Source organism: Lissotriton vulgaris, chromosome 2_1 (genome assembly GCF_964263255.1).
Source record: "Lissotriton vulgaris chromosome 2_1, aLisVul1.2, whole genome shotgun sequence".
NCBI lineage: Eukaryota > Metazoa > Chordata > Amphibia > Caudata > Salamandridae > Lissotriton > Lissotriton vulgaris.
This window is the reverse complement of record NC_141687.1, coordinates 551,256,666-551,276,653: the sequence shown is the minus strand read 5'-3', so window position 1 is coordinate 551,276,653 and position 19,988 is coordinate 551,256,666. Positions and strand designations below refer to the sequence as shown.

At 47.6% G+C, this 19,988-nt stretch overlaps 1 protein-coding gene across 1 annotated transcript in view; it reads right to left on the bottom strand.

Annotated features, from left to right (window-relative positions):
• The window catches only part of UNC80 (unc-80 subunit of NALCN channel complex), a 2,521,865-nt gene that overhangs the window by 988,129 nt on the left and 1,513,748 nt on the right, over positions 1–19,988 (bottom strand). The window contains exon 42 of the mRNA XM_086955549.1: positions 6,625–6,726. Coding sequence (XP_086811675.1) covers positions 6,625–6,726 — 102 coding nt within the window. The remainder of the gene's footprint in view (positions 1–6,624; positions 6,727–19,988) is intronic.

Here is a 19,988-nt window from a genome sequence, read left to right as displayed (position 1 = left end):
AAGATCGAAAGATGATGCATCGCGAACACTCTACTACAATGACCAGTCCTTAGGGGCAACTTCCGCCGGTGTGTGAGTAGTGTGCGACCCCACCCCTTTTTGTAACTTAAAGCTCCCTTGAGCAGCGGGCTGACGAGCCTGGGATCCCGCACCTACGCGCCGGAGTGGTACTATACCTGGCAGATATTGGCAGCCATCGGCGACCCCAGAACACTGCCTATCCCTGCTGACGAGGGTTGAAAACCCGAAACACGTGTCCAGGGATGGCGAAGACAGCGAAGATAGCAAGATCGAAAGATGATGCATCGCGAACACTCTACTACAATGACCAGAGTCCTTAGGGGCAACTTCCGCCGGTGTGTGAGTAGTGTGCGACCCCACCCCTTTTTGTAACTTAAAGCTCCCTTGAGCAGCGGGCTGACGAGCCTGGGATCCCGCACCTACGCGCCGGAGTGGTACTATACCTGGCAGATATTGGCAGCCATCGGCGACCCCAGAACACTGCCTATCCCTGCTGACGAGGGTTGAAAACCCGAAACACGTGTCCAGGGATGGCGAAGACAGCGAAGATAGCAAGATCGAAAGATGATGCATCGCGAACACTCTACTACAATGACCAGAGTCCTTAGGGGCAACTTCCACCGGTGTGTGAGTAGTGTGCGACCCCACCCCTTTTTGTAACTTAAAGCTCCCTTGAGCAGCGGGCTGACGAGCCTGGGATCCCGCACCTACGCGCCGGAGTGGTACTATACCTGGCAGATATTGGCAGCCATCGGCGACCCCAGAACACTGCCTATCCCTGCTGACGAGGGTTGAAAACCCGAAACACGTGTCCAGGGATGGCGAAGACAGCGAAGATAGCAAGATCGAAAAATGATGCATCGCGAACACTCTACTACAATGACCAGAGTCCTTAGGGGCAACTTCCGCCGGTGTGTGAGTAGTGTGTGACCCCACCCCTTTTTGTAACTTAAAGCTCCCTTGAGCAGCGGGCTGACGAGCCTGGGATCCCGCACCTATGCGCCGGAGTGGTACTATACCTGGCAGATATTGGCAGCCATCGGAGACCCCAGAACACTGCCTATCCCTGCTGACGAGGGTTGAAAACCCGAAACACGTGTCCAGGGATGGCGAAGACAGCGAAGATAGCAAGATCGAAAGATGATGCATCGCGAACACTCTACTACAATGACCAGAGTCCTTAGGGGCAACTTCCGCCGGTGTGTGAGTAGTGTGCGACCCCACCCCTTTTTGTAACTTAAAGCTCCCTTGAGCAGCGGGCTGACGAGCCTGTGATCCCGCACCTACGCGCCGGAGTGGTACTATACCTGGCAGATATTGGCAGCCATCGGCGACCCCAGAACACTGCCTATCCCTGCTGACGAGGGTTGAAAACCCGAAACACGTGTCCAGGGATGGCGAAGACTGCGAAGATAGCAAGATCGAAAGATGATGCATCGCAAACACTCTACTACAATGACCAGAGTCCTTAGGGGCAACTTCCGCCGGTGTGTGAGTAGTGTGCGACCCCACCCCTTTTTGTAACGTTGAGATTTCAAACTGGGACAGGAGGAATCCTTGGTGGTATTACTCTCTTCAACCCCTCCATGAAAGCTTTGATTACTGAGACTCTGAATAGTGACAGATGTTGCCTGTTCTGCAAATACACAGCTACTAATACAAGGTGTAAGCCAGTCCAGTTTTATGTAAGTGTAACAGGTAACAGATAATGTTTTGTATAGAAGCATCTAAAGGATTGATTTTGTTGTTATTGCAGTATACAACAAATATTTTCGACTTTGCTGCATAGCAAGCTCTGGTGGTTGGCCTTCTTGCTTCTTTTAGAATATTCATACAGTCTGGTGATAAATTTAAATAACCAAAATCTATGACTTCGGGAGCCAGATCGCTAAGTTCAGTTCTTTGGGATTTGGATGTCTGATCTCTCCATGGTTCTGTGTGAGGAGACTTGAGGTGAGGAGTAGATTTTGATGTGGAACTAGTGACAGCTCTAACAGGGTGGTGTACCATGGCTGACTGGCCCATGTGGGAGCTACTAGAATAAGTGTGAGGGATGTTTACCTGAGCTTCCAAACCAGGCATGGAATGAGCGGGAGAAGCTGAAAAGCATAGGCAAATATCCCTTACCAGTTCATTCATAGGGCATTGTCATTTGGGAGTGTGTGTGGGAACCTGGTGCAGAAGCTTGGGCCTTTTACGTTTTCTGCTGTGGCGAACAAGTCTATTTGTGGGAATCCCCATTGTTGAAAGTAGGTAAGGAGAACTTGGAGATGAAGTTCCCACTCATGAATTTGCTGTCTTCTTCTGCTGAGAAGGTGGGCAATTTGATTTGTGTTATGCCAGAAGATAAATGTTGTGATGGATCCCCCAATTCCAAATGTCTTGAGCGAGTCTTGACCATTGGAGAGAGTGTGTCCCTTCCTGCTTTTGCAGATAATAATGTCATGTTCAGACTAGGACAGTTTTGCCTATGAAGTGAGTTTGAAAAGCTTTGAGTGCTAAAAAAAACTGCTAGAAGCTCTAGATAGTTGATGTGGAGACTTTTGTGTTTGTTTCTCCACAGACCTTGTATTTTGTAATCGTGGACATGAGCACCGCAACCAGTCATAGATGCGTCTACTGTGAGCATGATCTGTGGAATAGGGTTGATGAAAGGCCATCCTTTGACAAGTTTTGTAGGTTTCACCATTGCAGAGAGCAATGTGAACGGCATTCTACCAACACTAGATTGGTTAATTGACCCTGTAACTGATTCCCCTGACGTGCCAAGCACTCTTGTAGTGGACTCATGTGAAGTCTTGCATGTGGTACAATTGCGATGCAAGATGCAATCATTCCCAGCAGTTGCATGAACACTCTGGTTGGTAAAGTTGGTTGGACTAAAACTGTAGCATGAGAGCCTGAATATTGTGAATTCTGGCTACATTGGGAGAGGTTAGAGCTTTGACTGTGTCTAGAGTAGCTCCTAGGTAAGACTGCATCTGTGACGGATGCAGGTGAGATTTTTGTGCACTGACCGTTAATCCTTGTTGATGAAGTAAGTCTATTGTGATTTGAATGTGTCATAGGCTTTGCTGAGTCTGCCGTCTAGATAGGGATAACGTGAATATGCTATCTTCTGAGAGGAGCTGTGAATATAGCCAGACATTTGGTAAATAATCTGGATGCTGTAGTCACCCCGAAGGGAAGTACTTTGAAGTGGTAATGCTTGCTTGCTATCAAAAATCTGACGTATTTGTGATGAACCGGATGAATTGGCACATGAAAATATGCTTCTTTTAAGTCTAGAGTAGGCATAATATCTGCCTTCTGTAAAAGTGGAAATACCTGTTGAAGGGTCACCATGTGAAAGTGTTCTGACAGTATATAATGGTTTAACTCTCTGAGATCCAGAATAGGTCTTATGGAATCGTCCTTTTTGGGAATGAGAAAATACAGAGAGTAAACCCCTGAGCCCTGGTACTGTGTGGGAACCGGCTCCTTAGCTCCTTTCTGAAAGAGAGATTGCACTTCCTGTTTGAGTAATTTTAGGTGTCCTGGAGACAATTTGTGAGGTTGCGGTGGAATGTTTAAGGGATTGATAGTAAGCTCCAGGCAATAACTATGTCGGATATATCTAATCACCCATTTGTTTGTTATTATGGGCTGCTAAATAGGGACAAATTGTTGAAGTCTTTCCCAGACAGGTGTGGTGTAGTTGTGGGGGGGGAAGTGTGGGCAAGTTACTGCTTATTAGGGGAAGGGGAGTTATTAGGTCTTTTGCCCTTACCGCTACCTTGAAAGTTGTTCAATCTACAACCTCTTCGAAAAAATCCTCTTGAAGGAGAGCACTGGTTGTTACCTTTGTAGTTAGATGTACTCTGGTCTGAGGATGTGGTTTTGGACCCCCCTCGGTAAAAGGAAGGACGAAAGGAGCCTCTGTTTGCAGGAGACTGGAGCGCTCCCATGGACTTGGCTACTTCAGTGGCTTTTTTCATTTTTTCCAATTCCTGATCTACTTCAGGACCAAAAAGATGTTTTTGTCAAATGGTATGTTAAGAATGGATTGTTGGACCTCTGGCTTAAACCCAGAGCTCCTTAACCAAGCATGTCTCCTAAGCAAAATGCTAGTGTTGACCTCTCTAGCCACAGTTTCAGCAGCAATAAGAGCACACCTCATGGAAGAATTTGAAATTAGTTTACCCTCATTTACTATATCCTGTGGTTTAGCTTTATGCTAGTCTGGGAGAAATTGAAGCAATTGCTCCATCTCATCCCAGTGTGACCTGTCATACCTGGCTAGAAGGTCCTGTGTATTTGCAATGCGCAATTGATTTGCAGCTTGAGCAGCTATGCGCTTGCCAGAAGTGGGTATTAATTTAGACTCCTTATCTGGTGGAGGACCATCCCCTGATGTTTGGGAATTAGTCCGTTTACGAGCATTAGACACTACTAGTGAATCTAGTGGCAAATGGCCCTTGATAAATACTGGGTCTGTTGGGGAGGCTTTGTACTTTTTGTCAACCCTAGGAGTCAAGATGCATGCTTGTATTGGATCCCTAAAAATCTTATCATGCCCTTAAGCATAGGAAGTCTTTGTGCCAACATATTTGTCGATCCTTAGGCCTCAAACAAAAAATCTTCTTCTAATGATTCTTTCTGTAGTGCCACTCCATGATCTTGTGCAGCCCTAGCAATGAGTTCCTGGTGGGATACATTGTCGTCTGGAGGACAAGGCTTGGCTGGGTAAAGATCTGGGTCATTATCTGCTGGAGGATCTATTGAATAATCTGTCCATGGATCTACCGGTAAATGTGCCCCCTATCATCACCATCCTCGTCACCGTGGTGATATTGTGGAGAATCCTGAGAGGTAATTTGCAAAGGATTTGAAGGTGGTGAAGGAGGTGGTGGAGGGGATGAGGATGGTGGATGAAAAGGACAGGTAGGAACAGATTATTTCTTAAAAGGAATCTTGTAAGGAGTGTCCTCATTCGAAAGTTAATTTTTTTGAGGCATTTTGGTATGAATATGACCAGTCTCAGGGTTAATATATAGTCTCTTTTACATGGGATCCGTTTTCGGTGGAAGAAAGTGCAAATTCAGATCTGAAGAAGAATCTTTGGATTTCGGCGCCAACGTCTTTGGTGCTGATGCTTTCGGTGCCGGTGTGTGCTGGCCTTTCCGTACGGAAGATTTTGGCTCGGAAGGCTGCTTGGCTTTAGGCATGTAGGATTTCGGCCCCTGCCAGATTTCTGTTTGGAACCGGAGGGCTTTGGTTTTGATGAGGACTTTTGCAGACTCAGCACCGAGCTGGAAGGCTTGACTGGCTGTTTCTGAGCAGAGCCTGGAGGTGGGATGTCAGAAATGTAGTCTCGAAGCTGACCTTGACCAGAAGGAAGAGGTGGTGCCGAAGCCTTGTGCTTTTTGGGACAAATTAAGGGGGCAAGGGGTCTTCTCTACTCACGTCACCTAGTCAAGTTACCTTCGGCGCCTAGGTCTATCATAAGCTCCGAGTCAGAGTCCTGCATGGAGAGGGCTTCCTCCTCCTCCACCGCTGATGCCTCCACGTCTGCTTGACCAGAATCTTCACTGAAGATGTCCGGTGTGTGTTCGATGCTTTGACGCTGTTTCTATTGATGTAGAACCTGACGATCGCGAAGAATTTTCTTTGATCGAAACGATCTGCAAGCGCCATAGGTCTTCTTCCTTGTGCTCCGGAGACAAGCACAAGTTACACACCCTGTGCGAATCATGTGGCACTTAGGGCAGAATTTAAAGGATGTCCAATCCCTCAATGGAGAGCTGATACAACACGGTTATGCCTGATGGCCATCCATGAAGCTTTCCGAGCGAAAAGTCGATTCCGTTGATACGCGGAGAAGTGGGAGACACATACGATACAATTTGGTTGAGGGTACGTAGAGAGGATTGTGCGGCAAGGCGAATTCGAAGAATGGTTTCGAACCGGAGTGCAGCAATACACATCCCAACCCGATGGGGAAAAAAAAATCTAACAATGGAATCGATGACCATTGGGTACTATCACCGAAAGGAAGAGTCCCCTTACCGCATTACTAGGAAAGACTTCTTTGAAGAAAAGCAACTTACAAACGTCTGGACCCAACACTAGAATGCAAGAGTATGCAAAGCATGTGTATCTACAGCACACATGTCTCAAACAGTGTGTTAATCTTGACTGCACTACACTTTGACACCTGAACCCACATGATCTGCACTTAACAAAAACCTTTACTGAATAAATAAAAGTAGTTGCTTCCTCCAACTAAGTCTGAATGTCTTGGCAAATGTGTTAGGAACATTTGATTAAAAAACTACTTAGAGTACAAATTGTAATCAATGCCACATACTTACAGGGCTCAGTGATTGCTCAGAAAATATTATACTGTGACCAATTTTGTATCAGCGCAATTGGTTTTGGTGGTAGTTTGTGCCTACTTAAATCATATTGGAAAGAACACTAAATTTAGAATATTGGAGCCCTGCAACTTTGAAGTCTATTGTAGCTCAAAAAGTTGCTATTCAGACATAATTAAGGAGAGGAAGCAAAGGTCAGTCTCCATCTTCATATACTATTTAGAAATAGTTTAATGGATTAAGATACCTGTTTTTGGATGAGCTCCTGTCCTCTTTCAGGAGGCATGTGCACCAGGTTCAGCTGTGGGGACACTGACCTTCGGAATGGATAAATATCACGGACAAAGGTCTGAAAAGTGAGTACAAATAAAAGATTAGGACATACCACAATATTTTAATGAAAAAAGAGCTGTGTGATGTAAGAAAAACTATAACATATTTTTACTTTACATCTTCTCATAATGGTTTGCTATGGATGCAGAAAATCACTTCACAATCTACAGTTAAAGATATAGGACCTCATTTATAAGTTGGTGATCGGCCCATAATCCTCTAGGGCAATGAAATAAATTATTCAGTTGTCCTGATGAGGTCCAACTACCAAATTGTGAAACGTCCATTGGCTAGTCAGGCATTTCAAGCATTGACAGGAACCACGCGTGCAAGTGGTTTCTGCCAATGCACTGTTATTTTTGCTGGACGGCTATGTCAAAAATGAAGTAGCCTAATGGCAAAGTAAAAAAAAAGAAAATCCCAAAGCAGGATTTTCTTCTTGTAAATAAAGAAAACAATTCCCCTTACCACCAGGTTTGTCCTGGTGGTGACAGACATTGAAAAACTTCTATTTCTCTACCCATTTAACTGTCAATCTAATTTTGACAGTTGGCCTGTCCTCTGCCAGGGCAATGGAGTAAATTACTACGTCCCCCACAGGAAGTGTCAAATGCCAAATTTTAAACTGTCTGTTGGCCGAGCGAGCATTTAAAGCATTGACAGGAACAGTGATCAAACCAATTCCTTCCGTTGCATTGTAAATTTACCAGACGGCTCTATCAAACATAATGGAGCTGCCTGGCAAAGATACATTTTTAAAAATGTTTTAACAGAAAGTCCTAAAGCTGGATTTTCTTTTTGAAAAAACACCAAAAAAAAATGCACCCTCACCATGGGAGCTTCCTTCCATGGAGTGGGGGGCATTGCCCACTTTTTAGTGCCCTTTACCACCATTTTCTTTCTGGTGGTGAAGGGTATTGAAAAACGGCTATATATCTGCCCATGTAAATTGGCTGGGCAAACATACAGCCAAATCTCCGATAGCCCTTACTCTTTCAGGCCGTCGGAGAAGATTGATCACTACAGAGATTGAGGTTTTCTTAGTTGTCCTACATCTATAGTCAACCTGAATAAAAATTGGGTGAGGGGACCATAATGTTGGCGGGGAGAGAACTATATTGCCATTAATAAGAAGTCCCCTCTCTTCCAACACTTAATTTGTGTATAAAGGGAAAAAAGGGCTCCTGGAAGGAGATGAATAAAGAGCCACAGGAGCAGGTTATATTAACTCAAACTAAAGAACAATAACCGCCAACCCTATTTTTTTTGCAATCGTATACATCCGATAGTATTGTATTATTCACAGTATACATATTGAGACAAGAACAATGGTAATCAAAAATAGTCTATATATTTTCTCAGAGTACTTTTTATTACCTATATTTTCTTTTCAGTATTTTATCTCATATTATCCACAAATTAACTACTCATTTGTGGAAAATAGTAAGAAGTAACAAAACAGATACTCACAGATCACCTTACAGTCTACATATGTAAACATGGTAAGTCCAACCTTTCTCCACAAAGCATGTGAAAAACTTCAACACACTCTCATACATATCACATACATATCACAATGGTTCCTCAAACATACCTCAATTACAACCAACTTATCAGAACATGTTAAAAACTTCAGTTAGGGTACCACAAGAAGAAAATATCCACATCAAAATGCCCAAATATTGCAAATTAATGACATCAAGAAACTTTTTTACTCGTTTCCAAGAGATTATGTGCTATCCTTTGACAAACAGTCAATAAATTCTGATTTATGATTTGCAAAATTGAAACTTTCCCATAGAAATGAAAATAATAACGCCTTTGAAAGGAGGAATCTTCTTGGTGTCCCTTGTATTTTCTTTCGACGTGGGTAGTCTTCGGGTCCCCACTCTATTGGAACCGACGAGTGCTTCGGTGTGACACCAAATGTGGGCAGCCACATTATTCAGGGCACAAGGAACAATAACATTTCAGAAAGGAGCAACAGAAGGTAGTCTTACAGAGATAACACTTCTCATCTCAAAATACTGACACAGCTATTGAAGCAGGTGGGCAAAACTGTCTTTTAGTCAAGGCTATGCCACTAGAGCTGATAACGTAAAACCACAACATTTTTAAACTGTTCTAATGTGGATTTTGTAATAGTTTTAATTAACTGAAAATTATTTGACAAATTGATCCTACTCTCTTCCTACAATGAAAACCTAACATATGTGTCGGAATCAACTTTTTCTACTGGGGTAAATACTTGTTTGTTCCAGATGAACATCTTTAAGACAATTGTGTCATCATCCTCCTTTGACAGGGTACCTTGGACATAGAAAAACATGAAACATATCGATAAGACATTTTTGGTGGTCAAAATTAAATGATGGCGTAAGGGTAAGCCAGCATGTAGCCTAGTGCACAGACTGTGCCCAGGCTAAATCTTATCATACTAAATATTCAGGATACCTAACTGTAAGTAAATGACTCTTTTTGTATGGTAACCCCAGGTTTTGGGAATGATGCTGCAGGTTTTTTAGACTCTGAGAGTGCACCGAGGCCTGCTAACCAGACCTCAGGACCTGTGCCCTTAACCTTGAACTTTGTTTTCCTCATACCAGATTGGGTAAGCTAACTTACCATTAAGTCCCAAGTAAATGATATAAAGAACCCCCAGAGCATGTAAGTTAGAGGGTAACCTAGAGGGAGTGCAGCACTGGTTGTGCCACCCTGGGTGCCATGAGCAAAATAAGACTCCCAGCCCGCCATTTGGCTGGAAGAACTGTTTAAACTGCTAGCCCAACTTTGCCATTTAAAGTAATGGCAAAGCCAGAATCCCTCCTGGTAAGTGCATAAGTCACCACTGTGACAGTCCTAGCTAGTTGTAAGGCAGGGTGCAACATACCCCATGGTCAGAACATTTAATTTTACATGTCCTGATAGTACAAATGAGAAACAGTTGTGTTTACTATGGAAAGGCTTGGTCATCAATTGGCGAGTACAGTGTCACATGCTGTGCTAACCCTAGATTGGTGCAACAAAAGCGGGCCATCCAAGGAATCAAACAACTTTTTACATTGTCGACTTGATTCTCAAGCTGAAATGAATGTGACAAGTTGCAATGTGCAATTTAAGCAAAGTTGACACTTTGTTGCCTTTAGTCCCCATACTGGTGGCACATAGAATCCTGTAGCTGAAACAACCTTCTGCCCACCTGGAGAGATGTGCTTACTACTCCCAGAAAAGCATACAAAAGGGGCCTGTTCTGGTAGCAGGTGTCACCTTCCTCCTGCAGGAAGCTGTACGGGTGTTGGCCCAAAAGGCAAGCGACAAAGGAGAAGCTGCCTTTCAAGGGCAAAATGGTAACACTTAGGAGATGGGCTGCTCCATTGTTCAGGCAGATAGGTTGGCACTAGGGAAAGGAAAGGGGAAACGAGTTGTCAAAATGTTTTTCCTTCGGTGTGAAGCTCTATTAGTAGCTACACATCTGGGTAGGTCTAAGGAGTTTCACACACCAGGGGTGGGATCCTGCCATACTGGAAGTGGGCAGAATGGTGCATCCTTGGATGCCCAAATGCCACACTTTACAATTAGTGGTCATCTGGAAAGAGGGAACCTAGTAGCCCACTGGCCACCAACAGCATCCTCCCCTGAGGGCCTTTTCTGAGCATAAACAGGGCACGCCTGACACACTCTCAATTAGACTGGAAGAAATACCTAGAAAGGAGTGTCCTGCTGCATTATGGGACCGGTGAAGAGAGGCTGCACCAACGTGGACTGCACCTGCTGCACCTGGTGGCAAGCAAAGGAGAGGGACTGTGTCTGCTGTATCCTGCTCAACAAGAAGTTCAGCCAGAGTCATACATTTTCACTGGCAAACTGGCAGACTGTTTGCAGGGCAGGGACACAAGAGCTGTAGATTGGTAGCCCAAAGTTTTCTACTCACCGCAAACATCACCTAGCACCGACCACTGGGGTACCTAAGCCTTCCCCCAACACAGTCACCGAAGAGGGTTTTCTCATTAATGCAAGGTCTCTAATTAAAAACAACAACGCCTTTAGGGACTTTGTTTCATTAAGAAAGCCCACCTGCGTATTTATTACTGAAACATAGGCTTCTGACGCCTCAGGTTCTGACCTCGTAGATGCAATTCCCAATGGGTATGCCCTGACAAGGATGGATAGAATTGGTCGCAGAGGAGGAGGGATAGGAATACTACATAAAGACTCCTCTATCTGCCGTACTGAATGTCTCTCTATCCCATCAAACTCCTCTCAGGATATGTACTTTTCCATCAACTCTACTCCCTCTGTCTCTTTTTCCCGCCTCCTGTTTTATAGGCCGCCAGGTCCCAGATCCGCCTTTAGCCAGGATGTGATCAAGGTGTTAGAACCATTTATTGACAGGCCCAATATCACTCTCTTGGGTGACTTCAATTTCCATCTGGAAAATATGGGCTCTAGAGATACCCTCTCTTTGTTGGAAACTCTGGTTTCCTGTGGTTTGACACAGCTGGTGGCTGGCCCCACCCACCGGGCTGGCCACACCCTTGATGGAGTCTTTTCCAATTATTCCAGGTTGAAGGCGGGTCCTCCATCCCGCTAGCCTGGTCCGACCATATGGCCATCCCTTTAGAGTTAAAATATCAACAGGTTGCCCCGCCCCTTCTGGATGCTAGGAAATGGGAATTCAGAAGGAATCTTAAGGCGATTAACAACAAAGCACTTTTTCCATTTATGAATAAACTGAGGTCCGCTGAAATGCAGGATGTTAACTCTGCTGCTCTTGAACTTGCAAGTACCATCTCTGGGGCTTTAGACATCTTGGCCCCGCTAAACAGCATTACTCTGCAAGAAAGAGCCCCTCGGCCCCCTGGTTTTCGGACAGACTTAGGCTGCTGAGGCAAGGGTGCCGTAAACAGGAGAGGCTTTGGCGGGCTCGGTTTGATTCCTCGAATAAGGAACAACAAAAGCCTCTCCTAAAAGAATATAAGCTAGCCATCATGGAGGAAAAGAGGGCTCACTTTGCTAATATGACTGCTTCTCTTAACTCCCCATGAGACCTTTTTAAGATCATAGACTCCCTCCCCTCCCCTCAGTCAGCCGACCCCATAGTGGAAACTCAGGAGTTGTGTGATAAAATTTCGATCTTTTTCCATAAAAAAATTGTGGATATGTACGACACCCTTGAATTCCTGAACCTTGAGTTGGGATCTTCTTCTAACCCTGCCCTTCCTACAGTGGGGTGTCTGTCTGACGGACCTCCTACTAGGCTCCTGTACTTCCCCCTCCTTACCCCCGAACGGATTAATCAGCTTCTTGACAACACCAAATCCGGTTCCCCCTTAGACCTTTGACCGCTTAAGGTCTTGAAGGCCTGCCGGGAAGTGGTTATTCCCCCCCTTATGAAGGTTATGAATAATGCAATCTCGGAGGGAGTTTTTCCTCTCTCATGGAAGATGGCGGTGGTTAAGCTTCTCCTAAAGAGGCCCACTCTGGACCCCGGGATTTTGAAACATTTCCGGCCTATTTCACTTCTTCCTGCCCCTGAAAAAATATTGGAATCGCATCTTAATCAGCACTCAGCACTTTTCTTGATGACTCTATCCTCTTAGATGCTTCGCAACATGGCTTTAGGAGATCTGACAGCACCGAATCCGCCCTCACTGTAGTGGTCAATAACATGCGCTCCAAGGTCGATAAGGGCTACACTACCCTTCTGGTACTGCTTGACCTTACGACGGCCTTCGATACCCTGTCTCCATCTATCCTGGTTACTCGTCTCAGGGAGATAGGGGTCGGAGGCCCTGCTCTAAGCCTTCTGGCCTCCTTTCTTAATCAAAGGGAACAAAGGGTGAAGTTGGGTGAGTTTCTCTCTCTCCCGAAACCTGTGCATTGTGGGGTCCCTCAGGGCTCCTCGTCGAGCCCCACATTGTTTAACATCTATGTGGCCCCACTTGCCAGGGTAGTTAGATCTTTTGGGCTCGAGGTGTTGTCGTACGCTGACGACACCCAAATAATGATCTCTCTCACACAGCCCGTGAGGGATTCTGCCCTGAACTTCAGGAATTGTATGGGGACGGTATCTCAATGGATGATACAGAAATTCCTGAAGTTAAATGGGGAGAAAATGGAGGTCTTGATCTTCGCGGGCAATCAGGAGATCTGGTAAAATGACTGGTGGCCGGCCTCACTTGGGGGTTGCCCCCGTCCCTGTCAGTCTGCCAGGAACCTAGGGGTGCTAATGGATACCTCACTTTCTTTTGACCGTCAGGTCAGCAGGACTGTTTCCACCTGCTGCGGTATCATCAGGGTCCTTAGAAAGATCGCTCATTATCTTTCCCCCGATGCTCTGAAACAAGCCACTGTGGCATTAGTTTCCTCAAGACTGGACTACTGCAACGCCCTTTATGTGGGTATAAATAAGAGCCTTATCCATTGTTTGCAGATGGTCCAGAATGCGGCGGCTAAGATGGTCCTTAATCTCCCCAGGCTCGCCTCGGCCTCTTTGGCTAGAAGAAACCTGCACTGGCTGCCCATTCAGTCCAGGATCTCTTTTAAGATCCTTTGCCTCGCTCATGGGGCTTTTTATGGTACCGGTCCAGAGGGGATCAGGTCCCTCATTCACTCCTACTCCCCCAATAGAGCTCTTCGCTCCTCCAACAAAAATATCCTTGTGGTTCTCAGATTTGTAAGAACGACATGGGGAGGTAGAGCTTTCTCCATGGTTGCACCCAGGCTATGGAACTCGCTCCCCCCTGAACTTGCAGGGCAATCTTCCCTTGCGCTGTTTCGCAAAGCATTAAAAACGTGGTTTTTCATTGAGGCATATCCGTAATGTTACACATTGGAGAGTTACAGATTGGATGACCTGTCTGGCGCCTTGATGCCTTTGGGCTAAGTTGCGCGGTATAAGACTCCTTTCATTCATTCATTCATTCAGTGCTAGGGACCCAGACTTAATAGAAAAAGTTGCGCCTGCGTTCCCTCAACCTAGGAGTGGTATGGGAGTGCAGCTGGGACCTTCAGGGGATGAGTTATTAACCCAGGAAGGATTGCCCTGTGACCAAGTTACTTGGTGACTGGTAGTCCAATGGGGACTGGCTTTCTGCAAACACTGAAAGGGCTTCAAAGGACTTCAACTCTGTGACCAGGACCTTCTCACCCCCTTCGTGGATGGGGAGTAGTCACAGCAAGACCCTTCCGTCGACCGCATAGCATCCACAGCGTCCTTTGAGCATCTTCCTTCATCCCTTGCATCAGGACCAGTTCCATAGGAAAGTCCTGCAAAGGATAAAGGTGACTGGAATGGACAAAAGAATGCTTCATCTGCTGAGGTAACTGTTTCTGAGGACCTTGATGGTCCCCCTGACTGGCTCCCTACTGAAGTTGGTCACCTAAAAGGACTTTAACGGACAGGTTACTTACCTTTTGTAACGATATATCTGTAAGAAACATTAGTAGTGATAAGATTCCTTACCTTAGATTTACCCCCAGGCATCAGACTGGATCTGGAATGTTTTTGTCAGCAGAACCCCTGCACATCGGTAGGTGGAATTGTGCGGCTCCGCGTCCGTCGCTGGCGTCGTGGTCACAGAGATGAGATCGCGGGCGCTACTTAGACGCCGACCACGCGCGTTGACCACTGACAGGCGTCCCTCCACTTTAGTGGAGGGACACCTGGCTGCCAGAATGACATAACAAACTTCAGGAGGCAAGTCAAAAGGAATCAACTGCCGCCACTCAATCTCCACGCAAAGAGGTGGAGGCTGGACAGGTTCGGGTGGAGGACCGTCCCCTGCTGCTCCAACAGAGTATCCTCCTGAAGAGGCAGTCTGATTGGAGGATCGATGCTCATAATGAGTAGCTTGGGATACCAAACTCTTCCAGCCCAGTCCAGGGCCACAAGAATGACTTGGGCCCGGTCACACCGGATCTTCTTCAGCACTCTGGGTAGAAGTGGAATAAGCGGAAAGGCATACAACAGACCGCAACGTCACTCGCAACGAAAAGCGCAGAACTGCTGACATTGAGCGTTCTCTTCGGTGGCAAATAGATCTAACCAAGGCTCTCCCCACTGCCGAAAGAGACCTTGTGCCACGTCCGTTTGAAGACGCCATTCGTGATCCATCATGCACCTGCGGCTGAGTTTGTCCGCCATGGCGTTCAGAGAACCTGCCAGGTGTTGAACCACCAGGAAAATGCTCTGATGTTCCAGCCATGTCCAGAGGCACAGAGCTTCCTGACATAGGGTCCACAACCCCACCCCCCACCCTGTTTGTTGCAGTAGCACATGGCGGTGGTTTTGTCGGTTAACACCTGCATTACTCTCCCCTTGACAGAGGGAAGGAATGCTTTAAGTGCAAGTCGGATCACCCAAAGCTCCACAGGCTGATGTGGAGCTTGGACTCCGCCAGAGACCAGAGGCACCTCTCCCATGTGGCGGCCCCATCCCAGGAGGGACGCATCCGTCACCACTGTGAACTCCGGTTGGGGTTGGGAGAGGGATCTGCTGTCAACCCAATGCCAGTCTATGAGCCACCACTGCCACTGTTGTGCAGTGCTCCAATATCTGGACGTGATGCAGGTCCCACTGCAGAGCCCGCATATGCCATCTGGCATGATTGATCAGCAGAATGCAGGAGGCCATGAGGGCCAGCAGCAGTCTCAGGGTCACTCTGACCGAAACCTGAGATAAGGGCTTAAAGATTGGAATCAGAGCCCGAATATCCCAGATTCGCTGTTCGGGAGGATAGACCCAAAATTTTGCTGTGTCTAGAACCGCTCCGATGAGGAGGAGCTTCTGAGAGGGAAAATTAGGTGCGACTTTGGCACTTTGATGGAGAACCCCAGCAAATGCAGGAGGTTGGCCATAGTCTGGAGGTGGGAGAGGACTGTCTTGGGCGAGCCCGCCTTCAAAAACCAGTCATCGAAATAGGGGAAGACTGAAACCCCTGATCTGCGCAAATGAGCTGCGACCACCGCCATCACTTTCGTGAACACCCGAGGTGCGCTGGTAAGGCCAAAGGGGAGCACAGTACACTGAAAATGCTTGTGGCCTACCGTGAACCGCAGGTAATGCCGGTGGGCCAGGGCTGGAAAAAAGCATCCTGCAAGTCCAGCGCTACCATCCAGTCTTGTGGGTCAAGAGCAGACAAGACCTGAGCCAAAGTGAGCCTCTTGAACTTCTCTTTGGGGAGGAAGGGAGTTACGTTCCAGAGATCTAAGATAGGACGCAGGCCATTGTCCCTCTTTGGCACCAGAAAGTAGTGGGAATAGCAACCACGACCTACTTCTGGCGTCGGAACACGCTCGATGGCCCCCTTAGCCAAGAGGGCCACAACTTCTTGCTGAAGAAGCACATAGTGATCCCCCGACATATGGCGGTTTTGAGGTGGCATGGCTGGAGGGGTAGTCTCGAAGGGGAGGGAGTAGCCCCTTCGGAATATTTCTAAAACCTACCTGTCCGATGTCATGGTGCGCCAGTGAGGGAGGTGATGGCAAAGCCTGCCGCCCACTGGCGTCTGATGGGCCTGAAAGTTCGGACTAGGAACGTTTGGAGGCAGTGCTGGCCGGGGTGGAGGTGGACTGACGGCCATCAAGTGTGTTTTGGACATCCCCCGAGAATCCAGTGGTCCTCACCAGGCGTGGTGTTGAACCACCACCGTCGTCAACATCGATCTGCCCAGTTAGTTGGCGGTATCTAGGTCACAATGAATCATAAACTTAGCATCTCTGTCCTCTGCAACAGCCTGGGAGAGACCTGTCCGGACATTGAGGCAGCACTTGTGCCAACATTTCCTACAGAGAGTGGGAATAACGACCCAAGAGGCATGCGGTGTTCACGGACCGCAGCGCAGAACTGACGGAAGAAAAAATCTTTCTGAACTGATCCAGTTTCTTCGATTCCCTAGCCAGGGGTGCGGAAGGGAATGCAGTCGGGGAAGCAGAGACTTGGGCAACCAAGCACTCAGGGGTAGGATGTTGAGAGAGGAAAATGGGATCACCCGGAGCCGGGCGATGGCGCTGGGCCACGTTCCTATTCACAGGAGCCTCTGTGGTGGGCCTGGACCAAGTGCCCAATAGAACGTCAGAAAATGCTTAGTTGAAAGGAAGCAGTGGCTCCGCAGAAGTAGCAGCTGGGTGAAGCACTTCCGTCAGGAGTTTAGTCCTGGCAGCCACAGTAGGGAGCTCGAGGTGGAGGGCCTCGGCCGCCCTACTCAACACCACGGCATAACTAGCGCCCTCCTCCATAGCCACAGTAGGAGGAGACTGCATGCCAAGGTCTGGTGAGGTATCCAGACAACTGGCATCCCCCAACTCCTCTGCCCAGTCCTGTTCAGACTCGCAAGCAGCTGTGAGAGTCTGTGAGAGGGTCCTCAGACCCCTCCCAGTCCTTCCCTTCCTCCTCAGGCTGGTGTATAGGTCGAAAATAAGGAGTAGGGGCATGGGGATAGAAACCCCCAAGCGGCGTCGAAAAAGGCATCGATCGACTCCGGCCGATTCTGCGTCCAATACGTGGCTGAAACCCGGGTCGACGTCGTCCAGAGGAGCGGGCGACGTCGGAAGTGGTGCCAGCGGGGTCGACGTCGGTGGAGGTGTTATAAGGTCAACCGGCGTCGACCGGGATCCAGGCATATATCCAGGGGGTCTTGCGCCGGAGCCATCGGTGGTGAAAGGTGAGGACACCCACTTGAGACCGCGGTGCCCGAAGGCACACCAGCGGGACCCGATGGCCCAAAGTGGCGGGCCATGGGCGACAGGAATTCCTGTATCTGGGCCGGAGTCGCTGACAAACCCAGAAAGGTGACTGCATAGGCTCCGCAGGAGCCACGTGGAGGCACCACCCACACCCTCAGGCGAATCGCACGACTGGTGAGGGGAAGTCAGAGAACTATGTTGTTTCTTCGACTTCTTGTGCTTTGCCTTACCTGACCCTGAGTGCAAAGACATAGATCCCGAAGACCGATGGTGAAGACTCCGCGCATGGTCCCTCGACCTCCCTTGGGACCGGGACCTCGAATGGCGCAGAGCTGGCTGCCGGGCTTCCAGTAACTTTCGGGACCACTCCAGCGAAGTTTTCGGCACCATGGCCCAACAGTCGGGGCACGACGTGCAGTTGTGGTCGCGCCACAGGCAGGAGAGACACACTCGGTGTGGGTACGTCACCGACATCATAGGGTGACAGTCCTCACAGGACTTAGTTAAAACCGGGCATTTTAATTGCCCCTTAGGAGTCGGCCTTAGCAGTCAAAGACTCAATGAAAAAATGTAGACAAAAAATCTCAAAAAGTCAGTCAAAAATTGACTACAGGTTCCTGCTCTTCCCCGATCTGCACTTGCTGGCGCGGAAAAAAGAAAGAACTGACGTCAGTGCGCATGGGCGGTGTCTAAGTAGGGCCCGCGACGTCATCTCGCCAAACAACGCCAGCGACGGACGCTGAGCCGCTCTACGCCACCTACTGATGCACAGGGGTACTGCTGACAAAAACTTTCCGGATCCAGTCTGACGCTTGGGGGTAATTCTAAGGTAAGGAATCTATCACTATGTGTTTCTTTCAGATTGACCGCATTACAGCTAACCTAAACATTTTGCTGAAAAAAGTTTCTAGGTGTCAAAGATGTTGAATTTGTCAGTGCTTATTTGTGGTTGAGTTAAATGCTTTTTATTTATTATACCTTGAGTTAAAAGCTTTGATTTATTATTCCTTGTAAATTCTATATCCCCGGCCCCCTGTGGTGAATCTTTTTCATTATGGTGTCTAAAAATACATAAAACACAGTCTATTCTTATAAATTTATCTTGCATGTCTCTGGTGTCTTGTCGATTTCTTCTTTAATTCTGCTGCAGGCTTGAATCCCACAGCTGCCACCAATGTGAGAAGCTGGCTCAGTATTTGTGCGCACTTATGTAAGTGGGCACCATGTACTGACCCAGACAACCCTTATGGTGATTTTAGTGGTGATTTAGTGGATTCTAAGGTCATCAACCTTAGAAAGCTCTCTAAGTGGTAGCTGAGGAGAGCAGCCTTTAGTATCAGTCCCAAAGGAGTGTAAAGCAGCCTGTGTTATCTGAGTATAATCTTATTGGTATAGATTAAATGAAAAAGAACCACACAGTGTATTTATTAAAAATATGTTTTTATTATAAGACACTCACTAACCCATACAGATATCTCCTAGCCGGAGATATACACAATGTGCACAATATTTTTCAATAGAAACAGGTAAGCAGCGCAGGTACACAGTGGTCGCCAGGGGGAGATCAAACCATAAACTAAGATAGTGGGATGCGAGCCACGACTCAAGTCAAGATTATGCCCGAAAGACGTATAAGTGCAGGGGACCCAAGGAATCACCAGAAGTAAGTTACCAGGAACCCCATGGAGGCCGTACAACAGTGGGCTCAACACTAGTCAATGAGTAAATCACTGTTGCAATTTTAAAGGACCCTTCGCATTGGCCACTAAAAATATCCTGTGGAAGACAGAAGGTTGGAGAGCCACCCCACCAGTGGATACCCTAGGAATCAGGATACCTACACCAGGGAAACTGGGTGCATACATGTGAAGTGGCGTCAGAAACCGCTGTTGAACTCAATGGAGGACTTCAGGAAGTTCCACTGCTGGAGCAGGTGAACCAAAAGGTGGATTCAAGATGAGAAGTACCAGCAAGCAGAGGAGACAGAGTCTATGCCACTCAGGAGTGAACAGGAGGCACATAAAACGAATGCCCACTGATGTTGAGTGTATCAGGAATGCTGACAATCACCTTTGAGCTGCAGCTGTGTGGACCAGGTGACACTGTGAGAGACCAAGAGTCATTCATGAGCTGTCCCACCTCAGATGTCGAGAGTTGAGGGGTGGGTGTCAGTTGGGAGCACCAACAAGCCTTGGCAACTGCAAATAACATGGACAGCAAAAAAGTTGCAGTTTCGGGACCAGCAAGGTCCAGGTGACTCACCACAAGCAGGGGAGTCAGGGCAGTCCAGAGCAATCAGGGAAGTCCACTGCAATTAAAGAAATCCCTCAAGAGGACACACTGGCCAGAAGCACTGGAGTCGCAAGAGAACCTCGAGCAGCTCACCAAGGATGCAGGCCCACAGTGCAAGTGATGCTGTGAGGATGAAGATCTTGGTCACAGATGCTCGCTGTTGGGGCTACTTGGAGTCCAAAGATCTTGGATGAAGGAAGCCAACAAGTCTTTGCAACAGCAAGTCGACACGGCGCACAGGGGTTCGGTTCCTGCAGCTCCCACAAGGGATGCTGGCATCAAACTTAGTGAGAGGACAGG